This window comes from Chelmon rostratus, chromosome 7, assembly GCF_017976325.1.
Source record: "Chelmon rostratus isolate fCheRos1 chromosome 7, fCheRos1.pri, whole genome shotgun sequence".
Classification (NCBI taxonomy): Eukaryota; Metazoa; Chordata; class Actinopteri; order Chaetodontiformes; family Chaetodontidae; genus Chelmon; species Chelmon rostratus.
Genome location: NC_055664.1, coordinates 20,903,891 through 20,922,997, shown reverse-complemented (window position 1 = coordinate 20,922,997; position 19,107 = coordinate 20,903,891). Strand labels below are relative to the sequence as shown.

General features: G+C 42.2%; 1 protein-coding gene across 1 annotated transcript in view; it reads left to right on the top strand.

The window, feature by feature from the left end:
• Window positions 1–17,625, top strand: part of pitpnm3 (PITPNM family member 3) — an 82,691-nt gene extending 65,066 nt beyond the window's left edge. Inside the window, exons 11-20 of the mRNA XM_041940616.1 lie at window positions 4,953–5,147; window positions 5,287–5,435; window positions 8,557–8,673; window positions 11,360–11,476; window positions 11,573–11,721; window positions 11,940–12,089; window positions 12,257–12,440; window positions 12,575–12,703; window positions 12,862–13,274; window positions 14,852–17,625. Coding sequence (XP_041796550.1) covers window positions 4,953–5,147; window positions 5,287–5,435; window positions 8,557–8,673; window positions 11,360–11,476; window positions 11,573–11,721; window positions 11,940–12,089; window positions 12,257–12,440; window positions 12,575–12,703; window positions 12,862–13,200 — 1,529 coding nt within the window. The 3' untranslated portion in view covers window positions 13,201–13,274; window positions 14,852–17,625. The remainder of the gene's footprint in view (window positions 1–4,952; window positions 5,148–5,286; window positions 5,436–8,556; window positions 8,674–11,359; window positions 11,477–11,572; window positions 11,722–11,939; window positions 12,090–12,256; window positions 12,441–12,574; window positions 12,704–12,861; window positions 13,275–14,851) is intronic.
• The last annotated feature ends 1,482 nt before the right edge of the window (window positions 17,626–19,107 follow it).

Here is a 19,107-nt window from a genome sequence, read left to right as displayed (position 1 = left end):
CGCTCGTATGTGACACATGGTAGTAAATAACACAGTGTTTTTACTAAACTGGGTGCCCAAGCTGTGATTTATTGATTTAATCGAGTTCACAAAGCAGGATGCTAGTGGTGCTGATAAAGGTGATGGAGTGTAAAAGCAGGCGCACGTCGATGTGTTGCAGTTATACCGGGTTTTAATTACGGGTCTGCGTTTCTTTTCCACTGATCGAGCTCGGATGCTGTCAAATTATGTGTTAAATTAAAAACCATAGACAGGTGCACACGGAGGCGGAGGCAGATATACAAACACATAGAAGAAACGGTGGCACACGTCACCCATTTCCCGCTCTGTAATATGGTAATTAGTTGTTATGAAGGCACGGAGAGCCAATCAAATCAGGCTCCTGTGGGTATGAGTTCGACAGCAACACCCACCAACACTTGAGGGTTTATTATGATGAATGCTGCTAAAATAGAGAAAATGAGCCCTCTTCCTATTGATTTCCAGCTATGCTCCAATGGGAAATATGATCACCCGTGACAGCAAATGCATGTGTAATTGCACTCATTTTTATCAGTATTGATCTCATGGCTAACGGTGCATTAATGTAAAGATGGTGGTTTATCTTTTGCTCTGCCATGAAATGAGTCCCTAGCATGCTACTGTGTGTGGAGGCGAGAGCGTGGTGACGACTGGGGAGGGGAGAGGGGGGTGCTTAGTTAAAAGTCTCTTTCCGTTTCTTTTTGTTACAAGCATGTTCCAAGGCCATAGTGCAATCATCCTCCCTCGCCGAACGAATTCTCTGCTCGTCCTTCCTTTAACCGGTGTCATCAGCCGTTTCGCTCTCCCCTGCCTCCTGCTTAAATCATCGTCTTTCTTTTTCCATACTGGTCGTGTAATGGGACTGCTGTTTGAACTGGAATTTTTTGAACTTTAGCTTTTCACGCATGCCCTCGCCCCTTTCTCCTCCATTTCTTCGTCACCACGTGTCCCCACCTTTGATGCTCTGCTCTCTCGGCTTCGTCCCCAGCGCACATCTTTGGAGATGTCATGTGTGTGTGTGTGTGTGTGTGTTTGAGAAAATGCGTCAGACTCAGCGGGCTTTTCTCTCCCCTCTCTCTCTGTCCGTCAGAATAATCTCTCCCTCCCTCTCTGCCTCTCTCTGCTTATTGTGTTGTGGAAGAAAGACAAAGCTGTGCTCACGTTCCAGAGGCTGTAGAGAGAATGAGGCTCCTCTGAGCGGCGTGGGCCACATTAATGATAACAGATTGCAGTATGTGACCTCAGAGGAGGTTTAATTACTGAAATCACTGCGAACAGTATACAGTATATAAAATGACCTTGTCTTCAGATAAATGCACTGCATAGATTAAAGAATATGTGTTGGGTTTTGTGTGACATTCAGTCGTCATCATAACGGTCCGAACAGGTGGTCAGACAGAGTGGCATTTAATCTGTATTCTGCAAGCAGCAGCTTCCAGTGCTGAAAAATGAAGCCAATGTGGAAAAAGCTGCACTTCCTCTAATGGCCACTTGAAGCTGGCTCCAAAAGCGACTCAATCCCCATAGACCCCCATATTAAAATGCCCCATATTAATTAAATATATATTTGCAGTTTAAAATAAACATTGTGTGTTAACGTGTATGTATCATCCATCATTGTCAAATATAAACCTAAGCACACTGTATATACTCTATATAGACATGTATACATGCATAAACATAACCACCTATTGGGACTCTGTGTAAAACATAAATAGAAATAGAAGACAATCATTTGCAAACAAAACTGTGTTTACAGACAACAGTGTTATGAAGTGTTCCCGAGTCCATGTAGTAATCTCCTTTATCCAATCATGTGTTCACAAGTGGTTTACTTTGCTCCATCCTCGCTTGTGAACGACTGAGCCTTTCCAGGATGCCCCTTTCCTACCCAATCATGATTCTATCACCTGTCACCAATCAACCTGTTTACTTGTGGAATGATCCAAACAGGTGTTTTTGGAGCGTTCCCTGTCTTTTGTTGCTCCTGTCCCAACTTGTTTCAAATATTATTTACATAAATCAATGAAGCTGATGAGGTCAAACATTAATTATATTGTTTTTAATTAAGTATACATCAAAAAGGATCAGCAAGTTCTCACATTCTGTTTTACTTATGTTTTACACAGCGTCCCAACTTGTTTGGAATTGGCACTGTATTATGAACAAACTATGATTCTTTTCATAATTGATTAATCTGCAGATCAGTTTTTCGATCAGAAAACATATATAGTGCACTTATGTTAAGACAAGAGAAATCAGCAAAAGTTGACATTTGAGAAGCTGGAACCATCAAATCTTTGCAATTCTTTACTTGAAAAACACCCCAACATAATGGCGTGTCGTTCAATGCTCTTGGAGTGTTGGATGTTATTAAAAAAGGTTCACTAATAACATGAAATAATTCAAATTGACATGATAATGTATCAGTGGATTCACTGTGAGAGGAGGACAGTCGTTATGGCTTCAACTAACTCACCACTGTGAATTAAACTCTCTCTCTCTCTTTCTCTCTCTCTCTCTCTTGGCTCCCCCCAGGTGCCAAATATCACAGGAGCATGAGGCTCTTCCTGTAAATGTCCTGCAGCGTGTGAACGAACATTCAAGTGAAAGTCTCTGATGTCTCAATGACAAAATGCCTTCAAACACACACACACACACACACACATATTAATGCATTAAACCCTTGACGCGTGAATTTATTTAGAATTATATTAAAAAAATAATTCTTTGTGTTTTTGCTTTCAAATTGATCCTAAATTAAGAGGAGGTTGTTAATTTTTCTGTAGCACATACAATAGATATAAATTTAGGTATGATGCAAATTAGCGACAACAGGCATTAATGCTTAAATGCAATAAAAATCCTTTTTTTTTTCCAAAATTCATAAATGTGAAGCCATTCAAAATTCATTTATTTCACCAAAACAGCCACAAAATTGGCTTACAACCATTACATTGTAACAACAACACAACGGATGTAGTTTTCACTTTGACCGGTCCGACGAGAAACCAGTGCAAAAGGTTCCTAGGTGTGTGTTGAATATGCACAAACCAGCATTAGAGGAATGCATGCACGATTCGGCTGCAATGTGGATTAAAGCGGTGATGCAAATTCGCGACAATCAGCGTTAAGGGGTTAATGCTTCAGAAATGTGTTTGCCTGTACACAGAACACTGATAAATCCTACTTTCTATTCAACAATTGAACCCAGTGCATTTGAACATGTGCACTGAAGTAAAACATGTTGCAGTGTTATTCCTGGTATTTTTGTGCTTGAATAATGCCACATGCAAAAGTCACATTTTGACCCGACTGAAAGGAATTTAAATACATAAACAACCATTAAACCAGCTGAACCTTCCCAACCAACAAGATATTTTCTGCCCCTCAGAAGCAGACCCGTTCCATAGAAACCATCTATCCATCCATCATCCTCATGTGGCTGGTTCTTTGCCTTAACTGTGGGGATTTATTAACCACACCTGATTCTCCCTTCCTCTGAGAGTGCGGCTGTTAATCTGTATTCTGCTGCGGTAGCCGATCCTTCACAGACCGAACATAGGGCAACATGTGGATGCATCTGATGGCTTATTTATAGCCGTTACCACAGACTGCTTAGAGAGGGTTAATCTGCCCATAACTGGCTGCTTCATGAAGCAGGTCCGACTATTCTGGGTGATAATTTGATTCATGCAAACACACCAATTACAAAGACTGAACGCAGGCAGACGCACACACTGTCCACGAGTGGAGGTAACGTCTGCTTAATATTTGTTTTTAGTGTTAGTTGAAGTCATGTAAACAGAGAATTGTTAAGAAAATCCTTTTTTTCCAGACATGCAGCAAGATCCTCTCCCACAAAAGACCAACTCAGGCAGGCAAGCAGCCACTGTCATTTTATCTCAGCTCTTCTCAGCCGTGCTGCTCGCTGTTCAAGCTCCCGGTATATATATGTCTTGGCTTGTTTGTGACATACGTATTTGGATTACGTCCTTTTCAATTGTTTGGCAGAGTATGGATTGGGGTTATATGTTGTCATTGAGGTCAACACTTCATCTGTAGCGCACCGTGCAGCGCAGCGGTAGAATAGCGGCTCATTCAGACTGGAGTCAAGCCATGTCCAGTGTCATAATAGCTCCACAGCAGCATACGAGGCCTCGGCAACAGGATAATGAGTACCCTCCAGAGTCTTGTTGGAAAAACATTTACAGTTTCATAATACAGGTAGAAGAGGCGAGAGTGTTCTCAAATAAAGAGAGCAGCCTTATGGACGTGCTGTTCAGCTTCCTGCTGTTCAGCTATGTTAAGAAAATGCTGTTTGTTGGAAGTTGTATAACATTTGGTGCGAGTCTCTGTTTGTCCCCGGGATGTGTTGGGAGCTTTAAGATGAATGAGGGATTGAACAGAGCTGGGCGACACGGGCCTCTCTGACGATTGAATTATTGATGAATTATGCTTCTTCTGGGCTCTGCATCTTCAGAAATAACAAGTGGATCCATGATGTCTGCTGAAACCAGGTCTCCAGGGAACTCTTTTTCCTATTATGCAGTAAAAAATAGGAAAGATCTGCGAGAGACGTGCTGGTGAAAGAGAGGAAACCAACCTGATATAATTATTCTACTTGTCAGCAGGAGCTGAGAGCAAGATGCTTTTTAGGACCTCTAAATCCAATACAAATGGATTGAACCTCATGAGGACCAGAAGCAGCCTCTGTCATTGTACTCATACTTAGTGCTTGTCTTTGGTTTTCCTTGATAAAACGCAAAGCAAGTCGATACACAGCAAGAGCCCATCTTATTAGGCGAAATAACAGCATTGATTTAAAGACTGAGGCCAGTCAGTTGTTGTGTGATCAAAGCATTTCCTTTCCTCTTCCATCAATGTTTGTCCTTGTCTTTTCTTTTCCATCCTCTTCTCACCCTCCCCAGCGGAGAGTATCCAAGGCCATACGAATGTGTTTTTGGAAGGTGATCAAACTCCTGGAGGTCCACCTTCACAGCTGTCCTCTGAGACAAAGACTGAGGGAGGAGGAGAAGAAGGAGGTCGTAGAACCAGCGTGACCAGCGTGGAAAGTGAAATGTCGATTTGCTCCATGGGCCAGCTGGGAAACACCATTGCTAACAGTGAGTGGGAGGGAAGCTACACTGCCTGTCTCCTTCATTCAGTTATCTCCTCTAGATTAATTAAGGTTCATGAGGTTTCACAGCTCTTGAGTTGACCTCAGTTTTCCACATGTCTATTCCTGCGTATGTGTGTTTCCAGTTTCCAGTAGCTGGTGGGGCGCCAAGAGGCTGGATTATGCGTTGTACTGCCCTGATGTGCTGACCGCCTTCCCAACAGTGGCTCTGCCTCACCTTTTCCATGCCTCCTACTGGGAGTCCACTGACGTAGCAGCTTTTGTTCTCCGGCAGGTGGGCAAGCCTTATTTGACAGGCTTTTGTTTTTTTTCAGATTTTATATACTGGGACAAGTATACTTTCTGTGATTAGTGCACAGAGTCAAGCAAAGTCACAAAATGCAGTGTGGTCTCCAGTCTCAGTTTAGGCCATGAGTTTGCATATACAATCAAATGGCAGCAGCAGGAAACCACTTGCTATCATTTCCTCATTTTCCTCCTTTGTAGATGTTTGCTAAAGTGTGTCAAACTGCATTATATTGCATAATGTAACAAAACCAGCAACAAGAACGTTGTAGGAGGTAGAAAGTGGAGGCACTGGTCAGAGGCGTTAAGTTGGAAACAGTCTATTTTAATATAGTCTATTTGTTGCTGTAATATCCAGGGGGTTAGTTTTGGAAACTTGTTGGCATTTCTTGCAAGGTAAAGAATCAACAGGCTTGAATTCATAATCTGCATTGGTCTTGACATAAGAAGACACATTTTTTTAGTAATTTGTAAAGCACATTTGCACAGAATTGGTTTTGCTTTCTATAAGGCATGGAGGCAACATCAGGCTGAAAGACAAACAGAGGGAATTTAAATCTAAAAATGATCGAAAAGTAATTGCAGTATGTTGCAGATGAATGAAGTGGGTCCTATGATTGACCCTTGGGGAACTCCTCATGCCATTTTAGTTCGTTTTGATACATAATGTAGGTGAGATGCCGATGCCAATCCTCTTGCTCCCCAAAAAGCTGATCTGATGTTTTAAATGCTGCATCCTCATAGACTTCTCAGGTTTTACTGAGTTTTTACTGTCGTTTAAAGTACTAAAATGTGACTCTCTTCTTTTTTGAAATTCTTTGAACCAAATCCTGCTACAGCTGTTGTCATTTAATGATGTCTTCTTGCCGCAAAAACGACACAGCATAGAGGAAAGATGCTTCTTAGCTGTTCAAGGGCTCCTTCTGCACTGATGACTCTCTGAATATCTTAAATCCAGAAGTCTGGCAGCAAGCCAGTAATGTCGTCAACATTGTGACGACATTAATGGCTGTGGACAAAGTCAGTGACAAGAAATAAACAGTAAGATTTTGCCATTGACATTTGAACCATAAATATCATGTGAAGGCGTTTCAAGACATCTCACAGTATGTTGGGCTACAATCCAGTGCTGAGTCATGACATGTGGATCTGCAGCTCCGAGCACACGAGGCCCATTTTTCCCTTCATTTAGCCTTCATGAGTGATGGTCAAGATTGTGGAGATTGCGCGGTGGTCTGCAAAATGAAGGGAAGGTCACTATCAACACTTAATCTCGTATGAGCATGTTTAGGATTCGTCTCACGCCTCACAGTTGAGTCTCAGACAAGTGGGAGCCATTTTATCAAACGTGTTTGATTTTATTACTGAAATCTGAAAAAATCTTTCCAGCATTCTGGCATGACTGTGATCTGCAAAAGTCAGAATTTAAACGTGTGCTGCTAACTCTTTTTATGGTTGGTTAGGATTTGAAATGTCTGCGCATGTGTCCTCAGCTAAGGCGAGTCTCTGGAGATTTTCACGGGCGAAACCTTATAGTCTGACAGTGCCATCAGTGCATAAAGTTCTCACACTAAGTGGGAATTAAACCTTGAGCTCTGGCTCTGCCCAAGAATAAATCACATCTTTGACAGTGATTACATTCATGTGTAGTGTGTGTTTGTGCCTCAGTGGTAATGACAAGGATCACTGGCTCCTCACACCGCAACAAAGCAGAACAAAAAATAAAGAAATAAAACAAGTGTCAAGCGTCACGTCCTATTAAAAGCCACTGGAAACACTTGCAGTCTTTGAACTGCCTCATTATAAAGCAGAGCTCCTGGAGGACATAAACAGAGCGATTTTCTGTGCCTCCATGTCGGTCACGCTTTTAGGTTTATCTGTTTATCCGTACATACATCTATATGGCCATTCATATGCGTCCGTTCATCCCATTTTTGTGAATGCGATATCTCAGGAAATCCTTGAGGGAATTTCTTCAAATTTGGCACAAATGTCCTCTTGGACTCAAGGATGATCTGATTTTTTTTGGTGTTGACCTCACATTCATATGCTAATTAAAAAAACATTTCACACAAGTGTCTCACTGGATAAATTGATGAAGTGATGACATGTTATGTCAAAGGTCAGCTTCACTGTGACATCGTAACGTTCAACAAAAACACTTTTCTCATGTTTCACATTTGGTCAGATGCTGAATTGGTGACACTGTTCTTGGGCGTCCACCTTGAAGCTGTGGTGATTGTATAGATTTTCTGTGCTGTTGGGTTGAAGATATGTGTGAAGCATCCATATTTAAAGAACTGTAGTCCACCACAAACGCATTGATTCTGCTGATATTGAGCTTCAGGTGATGGCTGGAGCACCGTGTGATGAAGCTCTCTATCAGTCCTCTGTAAAAATCATCTCTAAGTGAAGACAGCAGGTTTCTACCTGGAAATGACTCACTGGAATCATACACATCAATATCCATTTTGCCCGAAAATACATGTGCTACCTTTTGTTAAATTTCTTCAAAGTCTTCACCACATGTGTGAGTCTGGACAGACATGGACGTAAATGCAACTTGACTGGCTGGCGGAGGCAAACAACCACGAGGCGGTAATCTGGTTTCACCTTGCCGCTGTCTGCTGCAGCGCGTCTTCTTTGTGAGAAAACATGAGAGGAATACGGAGCGCACGAAGGACAGAAGAAGTGCTGTTGACACTATAAGGGAGCTAATAATATTAAAGGATTGTCATGGAATTTAAGGGCTGCACAGAAAAAGCTGAATCGTGCGCTAAAAAGGGAGCATCCCTACATCCAATCAGTCAGGAATAATAAGCTTGGCCTCTTCCAAGTAGTGAGTGGTAATTTTCTTCAAGTGCTTCAAATCACCTCTTAACCCTTAATCTGTGGCAGTTCTGCGCTTGTCACAAAAGCTTTCCATTAGAATTGTGATTTATGATCCCTAAACAAAACTGCAGATTTAATTCTTCCTTATTATTATATTCTATGTGCAGAAAGCGCTCAGGTGAGACTAGCGTCGACTGGGAGGCAAACCCATTAACGCTAATTTGATTTGTTGAAGTGTTGAAATGCCAGATCTTATATATGCATGTGTTTATTTACAGCTCATGCGATGTGACTGCGTGAAGACACAGGAAGCGGACAATCTGGACTCGGCTCCTTTCTCTCCCTCCAGCCCACGAGAAAAATGGCTCCGAAGGAGGACACATGTCAAACTAAGGGTAATAAATAATTCAGCGCTTTACTATGCATATACTTTTGTCCTTTTATACCATGCTCTGCTGGCAAAGGCGCCAACACAAATGTGATTTTATGGCTACTCAATTAACTTTTAGAAGCTCACATTCAAACTTTATGTGAGCAAATTCATGAATATTTTAGCAAAGCACTTTGGCTTGGACACAATATATTACACAACCTGGAATATTGTCTCTAAGGTGCCTCTCATTCTCAGAAATGCAACCTCCCACCCACCCACACACACACACAACAGAAATTGTTCTTCTGCCACAGTAGCCTTGCATTCATAGAAACTAAAAATACATTTATCATTAAGTGCTGAGGTCATAGTGGCCTGCATTTTTTAAAATACTCCCACAGTTTCACCTTGAAGCACTGAAGCAGGCAGAGACACACAATTACTTGATGCCTCTGAAACCCTGCGGAGTAGAACAATCAAGGTCACATTGCTATCCACCAAATGCTCCTTTTATCTGCCATTTTCCAAAGACGAGTTTAGTGACTGCTTGCTTTTATTGAAGCTATAAATAGAACTGTGCAACCTGAGCACCATGGGAACATATCTATATTTCACTCTGCGAAGGTTTTCTTCTTTCACTGTAATCTTGTTCGCGCCTCACCTTGACCGGGTGATGTCTTTCTGATGTAAGTGCTTAAAGGAAAGTAGGTCTGAAAAAGTTGCCTCGTCCTGAGTGCGATTCAGCATGTGGAGATTTAGGAATCTGAATGTGGCAGCCAGCTCGTCTGCTGGGTGATGCTATTCAGAGAGGCTTCAAAAAAAAGCTCCCCTCCCTCCTTGGGAAGAGGTCTTTGTCACCACTAGTGCGGCTGTTGTTTTTCGTACATGCTGTTCTTTTGCAGGCAGGGGTCTGACTCTCCAACTCGTCTCTTCCACACTTCGTCTGTGAGTGGATGATGAGACTGAGGCATTTTCTTTTTCACATATGACCGCACGCAGTATCTAGTGAACTGTGCTGAGGAAATCTTAACTACATATTGAACACTGTCAGGCCTCCCCGAGTCACACAGTATTGCTGTGATGATGTCTATCCTGTGTGTGTGTGTGTGTGTGTGTATGTGCTGGCAAAGCAAAACAGCTGGAAATGTTAAACTTCTCTGTTAAATGTCACATCTTTTAAATCATTAGGCAGTATGTAAAATACCAACACATGCGTGAGCACTTTACAATGTTAGTGCTGTCAATAAAACCCTTCATTTTCAAGTAAACAATGTCGGAATTGACGGAGTCAGCCAATTAGAGTAAGTGGTGTTGCTTTTGTTTTCTCATGCAGTTCTGCTATGAGATAAGATAAGATAGGACTCTATAGATCCCATGCTGGGGAAATTCTAAAAATCAACTATAGAAGGCTATGTACATTATACACAAAAGGTGTAAAAAATATGGCCAAAAATGCAGTGTATCTGGGTTATTGCACAGTTATATATCTATATTTATCTATATATATGTATGTACAGATAGATATATTGATATCTATATATACACACACACACATCTCCAGGATGACCTAAAGGTTACAGACAAGTCGGTAGGAGAATTAAGATTTCTGTCATGGTGGCCTGTAACAGAGTCTAAGAATTATACATTAGTGTGCTGATAATATGCTATTAAAATGCAACCATCTCAGCAAGAAGAGATTTAGTGAGGGATTAGTGTTTCTCTGCTGGCTCACTCGGAGGTACTCACTGAATGGTGCAATATGGAGAAAAGAACAAGACAAGGAAGCTTAATAGAGAGTTAACCCTCTTTTCTGGAAGGTCCCGGAGTGCACACTTCAGAGGCATTTTGCTGGAAAACTGGATATGTAACACATCAAAGCAGGGAAAACTTTAGCCATTTCCCTCCTCTTGTATAGTCCTGTGTGTCTTAAGGGCTTGTAAAGACACCAGTGGTGATTTCAATGGATCCTCGTGGTAGTCCAGGCAGGCACAGAAGTAATTTCATAGTCACATGTTCTGACTTTATCGTTTATGTCTTATTGCCTTAGGTGGTCCACATAATGTGCCGTCACTTCCCCAGCCCTCTCCTCTTACATTTAGGTCTATGTGAATTTTAAATAGGTCTATAAGCTCTTGAAATGAAATGAATGAACTGGCCACTTTGGGGCAGCAGAAACAAGATGTAAACACAAAATTCACATATTATCACTTTCAAGTTGATGTGATTAACTTGTGAGCACATCAAGCATATGGAACAGCAGAGCATTCATTTTAGCTCTGTTTTACTCTCCACCGAGTCCTGAGGGAAATATCTGGCTCTTTAGCTGACACGCAACGCTGATGAGAGCAGCGAGAGTGAACCAAAGCAGTCAAGTTGCCGGCTGAAACCAAAACAATGAGCTGAGAGATGTTAAAAGATCCCGAGGGCTGAGATAAGCTGCAGAGGCGATAATTCTTCATGGGTTTATACCAGCCGCCTTCTGCACACTACACAAAGTCATTTGATCCATTGTTAATATGAGAACATTGAGTGTAGCAGCTTTAAATGTTGTGCATCGGTCTGTATGGTAGCTTTTCCAGAGCTTTCTATCTCATCTCATGGTCTTCATCAGTAAATGCGAAGATCTGTCCCTGAACATCACAGCAAAGAGCCATATCAGGTTAAAAAGACTCTTGGCTGAACTGTGTTTTATGCTTGTTATCTTGCAGAACGTCACCGCCAACCACAGGGTGAATGATGTCATTGCCACCGAGGACGGACCTCAGACTCTGGTTGGCCGCTTCATGTATGGACCCCTGGACATGGTCACTCTGACTGGAGAAAAGGTGAATCACAGACATGTGACTGATCACTACAGATGTGCATTTTTTTATGAAAGACTTGCTTTAATCTTGCCCGTTGACCCACCCTGCCCCTCTCAGGTGGACGTCCTGCTAATGACACAACCTCAGTCTGGCCGCTGGGTGCACTTTGACACAGAGGTGACCAACAGCAGCGGCAGGGTCACATACACCATACCCAAGAGCAAGAAGCTCGGCCTGGGAGTCTATCCAATTAAAATGGTGGTCAAGTAAGCATCCGTGTGGCGTGCCCTTTACAGACTGCTCCAAATAAAAAAAGATGTCGCACAGAAAAAGGAAAGAATTATTGAATTAAGTCCTATATTCATGCTCTATATCAGTGTGTGAGCTTCTAGCTAGAGGGTGCAGGATAAAGGGCCTTGAAGGGAGTAACACCCACGTGTAGCTAATGCAGTTTCTAACGCATTCTCTCTTTTTCCATCCAAAGGGGGGATCAAACAAGTGCCGAGGCCTACCTGACTGTGTTGCCACGGGGAATGGAGTGCGTGGTCTTCAGCATCGATGGCTCTTTTGCTGCCAGTGTGTCAATCATGGGCAGTGACCCCAAGGTGCGCCCTGGAGCTGTTGATGTCGTCAGGTAAGTGGAAGCAGCCTCTGAATGTCTGTGTGTGTGTGTGTGTTGGAGAGGTGGCCTTTGTGCATGCATGTCATGTATTCAAGTGTGTCATCTGTGTGATGGTGCCGCTACTGCTGATCAAAATGAATAACTCTGAAGCGTGTTTGATCTCATGCATTCACACGCAGGCACTGGCAGGACCTGGGCTATCTGATTATCTACATCACAGGCCGCCCTGACATGCAGAAGCAGCGTGTGGTATCGTGGCTGTCGCAGCACAATTTTCCCCACGGGATGATCTTCTTTTCTGAAGGCCTGGTTCATGATCCCCTGCGACAGAAGACCATCTTCCTCAGGAACCTCATTCAGGAGGTACCCCTTGAGACAAACCGTCGTCTGGGCAGTTAATCTTTCTTTTGCAAGCTCACATTGCTGTAGCCTTGTGCTGTGCTGCATGGAAATGCCACACACACATCTCCGAATGATTATTTCCTCTCTCTCACCAGTGTCACATTAAGATCAACTCTGCTTACGGCTCCATGAAGGATATCTCTGTTTACAACATGCTCGGCCTCAGCCCCTCACAGGTTTATATCGTTGGCAGACCTTCGAAGAAGTACCAGAATCAGTGCCAGGTAGGTCATTGCATTTGTGTTTTTTTAATCTCTTTCTTTTGTAGCATTTCTTAATGTTTCTGTCTGACTGTTTCAGTTGAGAGGTTTTGGTTTTCCTCTTGGTTTTCTGGTTTAATTTAATCTTCTTACTGCTCCCTTTCTCTGTGGGGTATATGTAGTTCCTGAGCGATGGCTATGCAGCGCACCTCTCCACCCTTCAGTTTGGGCACAGAGCCAGACCCAAGAAATCCCCCTCGGTTCGTATGGTCCTGAGGAAAGGCTCATTTGGTCTCTCAGCGAAGCCTGACTTCCTGTGTAAGCGCACCCACCTGCGCAGGACCATGTCAGTGCAACAGCCCGACCCGCCATGCACGCCCAACCCCAAGCCTGAGCGAGCCCAGAGCCAGCCGGAGTCAGATAAGGACCACGGGGGAGGAGGAGGCGGAGGAGGCGGAGGAGGCAGTGGACAAGTTGCATGGGGACGGGCCGCCATGCATCGTGGAGACACCACTCCATGACGTATAAAAAGAGATGGAAGGATTGCAGGAGGATAGAATTGGAAAACAAAGGGGTCTTAGTGTCCAGGGCCAAGGTGAGATCTCTCGCAGCAACTTGTGTCTTATTTTTGTACTTTTTTCCTACAGGTAATAACACCTTTGTTCTCTCCAAGTTAACTGCGGAGAACTCAGTGACATTGCTAAAAGGAATTCACACAGGAAAAGAAACAGAAGCAGTCAGACGATCAAATACAAGCTTCAGGCTGAGAAAACAAAGGCAAACAGACCAGATCGGACCCAAAATGTTTGTTGTAAACAGTTTATAGACCGAGTTCTTTAGAGACTTCATTCAAGGTCCAACCTCAACCTTGCATACATGCTGTTGTGTGCACACATTTCAGGCGCATTTCAGTAGATTATCTACCTAATCTGTTTCCCATTCGCTTGTTTGCAACCTGTCTGATCACTTGTTTCTTACCCTTTTGGGCATGCACAGCAGAGTGTGCCTCAGTGTATCAGATCAGTACAGCGTCCTTCATAAATGATGTAGGTCTCTCTTGGGGCAGACTGGTGCAATACAAATTCCACATTCCAAAATGGAGCAATAAGGTTGTTTGCAAGAAGCTGAATAACAGACAGATTAAAACAAAAAAAATGGTCAAATTCAAGGCAGCAGAGACTGAGATATCCTCACTTTTAGTCTCTCATATGAGTCAAGCTCTAAAAATGCTGCATCTTGCAAGTCTGCAACTTGAAAGAAGTCTTTAATTAGATTCCCCTCAATGGCCTCTTATATGAGACTCTACATCTCCAGCTTGTGAGCACAAACTGAGATGCAGCTGATGACATAATCAGTGTTATTTCAGACTTCAGCATCAGTCCCAATCAAAAACCCAATCAATTGTCGAGGTGGTGATAGATGATTGTGCCGCATTTTGACGGGTAGAAAGGTCCTGTGTGGTGCAAAGCAAACATCTTATTGTCAGAATACTGCCGCGACACCCGTGAGGTCTTGTTTTATCATTTCCCGCTTAAAAATAAGAATCACTGTCGCGTTAACGGCAGCAAACACTGAGGTAACATGAATAAATCCTCATTGAATAATACAGCCTTTCACCTTTTATTTAACTGCGTTGCCCGTTGAAGCCTTTAAGAGCTCGAGGCTCTGCAGAGCTTTGACGCAAACACAGATTGATTTTGCTCACTACTGTTGAGTTCCAGCAAAGTCAATAAGCGTCCACCGTGATTAGATTATGTTCTGTGATGTGCCTGATACATTACAGTCTTTACACTTTCAGTCACAGAGAGATTATTATTTTTATAAATACACTTAAGTCTGAGAGCACAAAAGAAAGTGATATTGAAAGAAGCAAAGATGGGAGCTGACAAACAATGAACAGTGAATTTTCTGGGTGCTTAATATTCCTGTGGCAACCTGAGTAGGAGATGCTATTATTAGCAGTAGCACCCTGAGAGGACTGAATGTAAATGATTATGATTATGCAAGTACTGATGAGCTACAACTGCAGTCTCCCCATGCTTGAAAATCCATTCATTTCTACATTTGGAAATATTGTTTGTCCGATTATGGAGATTAGAGCTTGTATCACCTCTAGGAACAAATACGCTGACATGTGTGTGACTTCGCTAATTTTCCTCTCTCATTTGACAGCATCACCTCTACTCACTGTACATATACAATGGATCCCCTGCTGGCGTCCCTCACAGCTCAGCTTTACCTCCTGCTTGGCCCTCTACACTTTGCCTCCCGTTCAGCCATTTTTTTGTGACCTGCTCGATGGATAATGTCACCTAGTCTTTGTGCCTGAAATTTGAAGTCATCGTCCGGGATGGCAATGATTTTTGCGAAAGTCTGTGTCAAGCTCAAATTGTGTAATTGTAAAATCAAAAGAATGTACTTCAGATAGTCAGTGTACACACATACTCATGCCCAAACAGACGCTTCAGAGGATGGAAGATGTGACGACGGTGGTGACTTTGAACCTATTGAGACTGTATCACAATCTGGCCCCATTCAGACTGCTGTGCCGACAGGTGGTCATGATGACGGACTCCTGCGCTCACCCCCCGCCCATGTAAATAGTCAACACACATCATCCCCATGTGGGCCCCTGGACACAGACGCACGGCGACATTTAGGTTCAGTCTGTGCACGAGCTCTGCGATCCGGAGCCCCAGTCAGCCGACCCATTTCACTCCCACTGTTAGATGTCTCCCTCGCATTGTGGCTGACTTACTACTTCCGCCCCTCCCTCAACAGTTCAGGCAGAACATGCCTTTTGACAGCCGCCTCAGACTGGGGTCGACAGCCCCCGGGGTTGCATTTGCACTATTGAAGTACACCACAGCGGTTCGTAATTTAGCTGCGGTACTTGCTTCAGAGACACAGAGTTGTATTTGTATTTTATCGTATTTGTAGTTTTTGTTTTTCCTGCAGATTGTGCACTGTCACTGTCTGTTGGTTACTGTAACTAGTGGAGGATTAAACAGAATATGTAGGAAAACGCTGGTTTGACCAAAAAATGTTTACAGAATGACAGACACAGCTGTAAAAAGTGATGAGAACTAAATTATCTGCATAATTAAAATGACAGTGTGTTATCGGCCACATTAGTTTAGCTGCTTGGTAGTTGCAGTGGCTTGCAGGATATTGTACAATAGACCCCACGCCAGTTGAATTTCCACCAGGATGCCCTTGCATCCATTTCCTACAGCTGCACTGGAACCAATAGATTTGTGATGAAATCTGATGCTGTCTTGTGCACACGAAGTTGAATTGAGTCTTATTGTGGCCATGTTTAAAACTCTGTGCAAGTCAAACATATTTTTCTATGAGGAAATATTGTAAAAAGAAATATTTTCAATGTATGTTTTTGAAAGTTTTGTTGTTTGATTGTTGAACGGTTCATTTCTGCCTTAAATTGTTTTGATGTTGTGTAGAAATACTTATAATTAGGTTTGTTTGACCAAAGTCTTGAGTTTCGCTGTTACTTCATGACAAAGTGCATTTTATCTAGTTGATATTTTGCTTTGACACGTTTTTAGATGCTGTGTACGTGTGTGCATGTGTGAGTGAGTGTCTACAGTAGGTATTTGTTGTAGTTGTATTTACAGCGACCATGAAGACAGCTATGACAAGTAAATCAAGGAATCGGAGGACGCAGGGAGGCCAGTGTTAACATACCTGCATGTTCTCACTGCAGCTCACTACCGCCGGCTTTTCAGAACAGCGCGTGTGTTCATGGGTTTGGATTGAAGCGGTGTGTCAGAGGATTACTTAGCCGAGGCTTTTATACCTGCTACGAAAGAAAAAGGGCTTTTGAGATTTTAGGGTGTAACTGAAAACCTGCATGGCGGAGTGGAACGTGCAATCCAGAGGAGAGCTGTCTTTGACTCCTTTCTTTCACTGCCTAGGTGGTCCGGTAATTAGCTATTTGATTACTACTAAGTATGTATGACTCCCTGTGGTGCCGCCCCTGTAATTGCAGTGCACCAATTAGCATTACTTGGTAATTGTATAATGTTGTAGAAACAATACTGAAATACTTAACTCGAATTTGTTTTGCATTTAGATTGTTGATACTGAAACATTGTTATCCAAGCAAGAAAATGATCATTCCCATCCATGTATACACAGTGATACAAGTATTTCCATAAGTCTGTATAACACATAGTGCTATTTTTCTGCAGTGATGACACACTGAAGGAGTGAAATATTCATGCTGGACAGCAACAATGTTAGTAAATGGCAAATAATGATCTAATGGTTAAATGGTGATTGCTCTGTGCATGTTAATTATTTGATATTGTTAAGTAACTTCTATCAATTGTCATGTTTGTGGTCCTCTGAACTAACGATAGAGTAGCTATTTGTAAATACGTGGTGAATAATAATTCATGGATGTAAGCTCCACCGCCAGATGAGTACACTCAAACGCAATACTTAAATTTAGGATAAGCAACGGTAATAACCGTAAATGCATTGTCGATTAAGATCGTGAAGTTACCTCTTCCTTTTACTTCAGACTTTCACTCATTTAATGGGATTCATGGAAACTGGAAGTCATATAAATTCATTTTATTCCTCAATACTAAAGGCTACTAATACAGAAATCACCAAGAAAAGAACAACAGGTTATATTACACAATGTAAAAGTTTTGTATTTAGCGCGAGATTTAAGTGTTACGCAGTTATTGTCTTCATATAAATATGAATAACCTCTCACTAAGTGCTAATTAATGTTGTCAAATGATTAGTATTCACCAAATCATGACTTAACTATTGGGTATTGACCTGATTTGCCATTTATTAACAGTTCTTACGACGTATAGAGTAAGATTTAGTAAATTAACCACGATGGCGTGGCAGCTTCTTTTGAAAATCCTTGATTTTATTTATTTTTGTGGTCTTACTTTTGGTCTTATGAGTATTTGACACTGGCCTTTTGACCAATAAGGAAAAAACAGCTGGTTTCACTGCTACGAAGTTTATTGTTTTGTACAGATCTCCTGTGATGATGAACATGTTATTGTGTTTATTGGACTCAGTCCGTCTTTCATTCTTGCATAAATAAAGATATTTCACAGTCGAAGAGTTTAGTTTTGCTCCAGGACAGTCTTATTATTCCTTCCATGTGCTCCTCATCTCCAGGGATGAATCACCTGCGATAAGCTTTTTTATACTTCAAGGTCAGGAGTTTGACTGTGGGGCAGCAGACTTGACTCCGATATCCTTTTATTTAGACTTTGTAACACTTACTGGGTTGGAAAGTTAAACTTAAAAACCTCTCTCCAACTTTCCTTTTGTTCACCATCCACTTACTGACCTGTACATAGCCGGTTTGACTTAGAACTGATAGATTACAGACATTAGGGAGGCTGACTTTTGCTGTAGCAGCCTCAGCTGTTGGCTTTATTCTGCCCTACAGCATTGTCAGAGCTGGACTGCTTCTTAACCAATAAATGGCCACAAGCCTTTACTTATTGCAGGAAATAAAACCAGTCATCCATTCACTGCCCAGGGCCTCACCACAGACTGCAGTGTTAATAGAAGGAGCATCAATTTCAGGCATGCACAAATCTAGGTTGCTTTAATATTGGGTTGAGTTAGTTCATTCTTGACCTTGGCAAGAGTTGACAAAAAAGATCTCACCACGCGGTCCATTTAATGGTGCTGAGATTATTTTGTTGGCTGCTGTTTTCAAAGTCAAGAGTCAACTTTCAAGCTAACATGGACAAGACGAGACAAGATTTCTGCTCAGTGACAGCATTACAGCTATGCTAATGGCTCTATGAGGCTGACCACTGGAGCTTTGAGCTAAATGTCGACATCAGTATGCTACATGCTCACAGTGACAATGCAGGTTTACCATGTTCGCCATCTTATTTTGATGTGTGAACAACAGCATTTCCAAATTAGCACAAACATATCGTGTTGCTGAGGTTTGTAATGTCATTGCAGATATTTAGGGGAAAATCCCATTTGCATTATCACCACCAAAGTTTTTAACATACATCCTGAGGGGAACATAAATGTATGAACCGAATTTCATGGCAGTTCAGCCAATAGTTTTCACTGCAAAACTGAAATGTCAACCTGCTGGAGGTGCTGCTGGAGGAAAGGTCAGGAGAACACTGACAAAACTCCAACATTAAATGGAAATTGATCCAGCCGTCGTTGGATCAATTGGTGGCTAAATGGAAATTTAAACCTCTATAGTTTGCTGATGAAGGTTGTGCTGGACCAGCTACTATAATATAATAATCTTTAGTGGTTTGATAAAATGTATGCTAGTGTTTTGTAATGGTTGAGGGAGCTCATTATGTAAACTATGTCAGGGGCATGTTTTTTGAGAAATATGTCTTTGCCCTAATAGTTCACTGCATATATCCTGAATAAATGAGCAA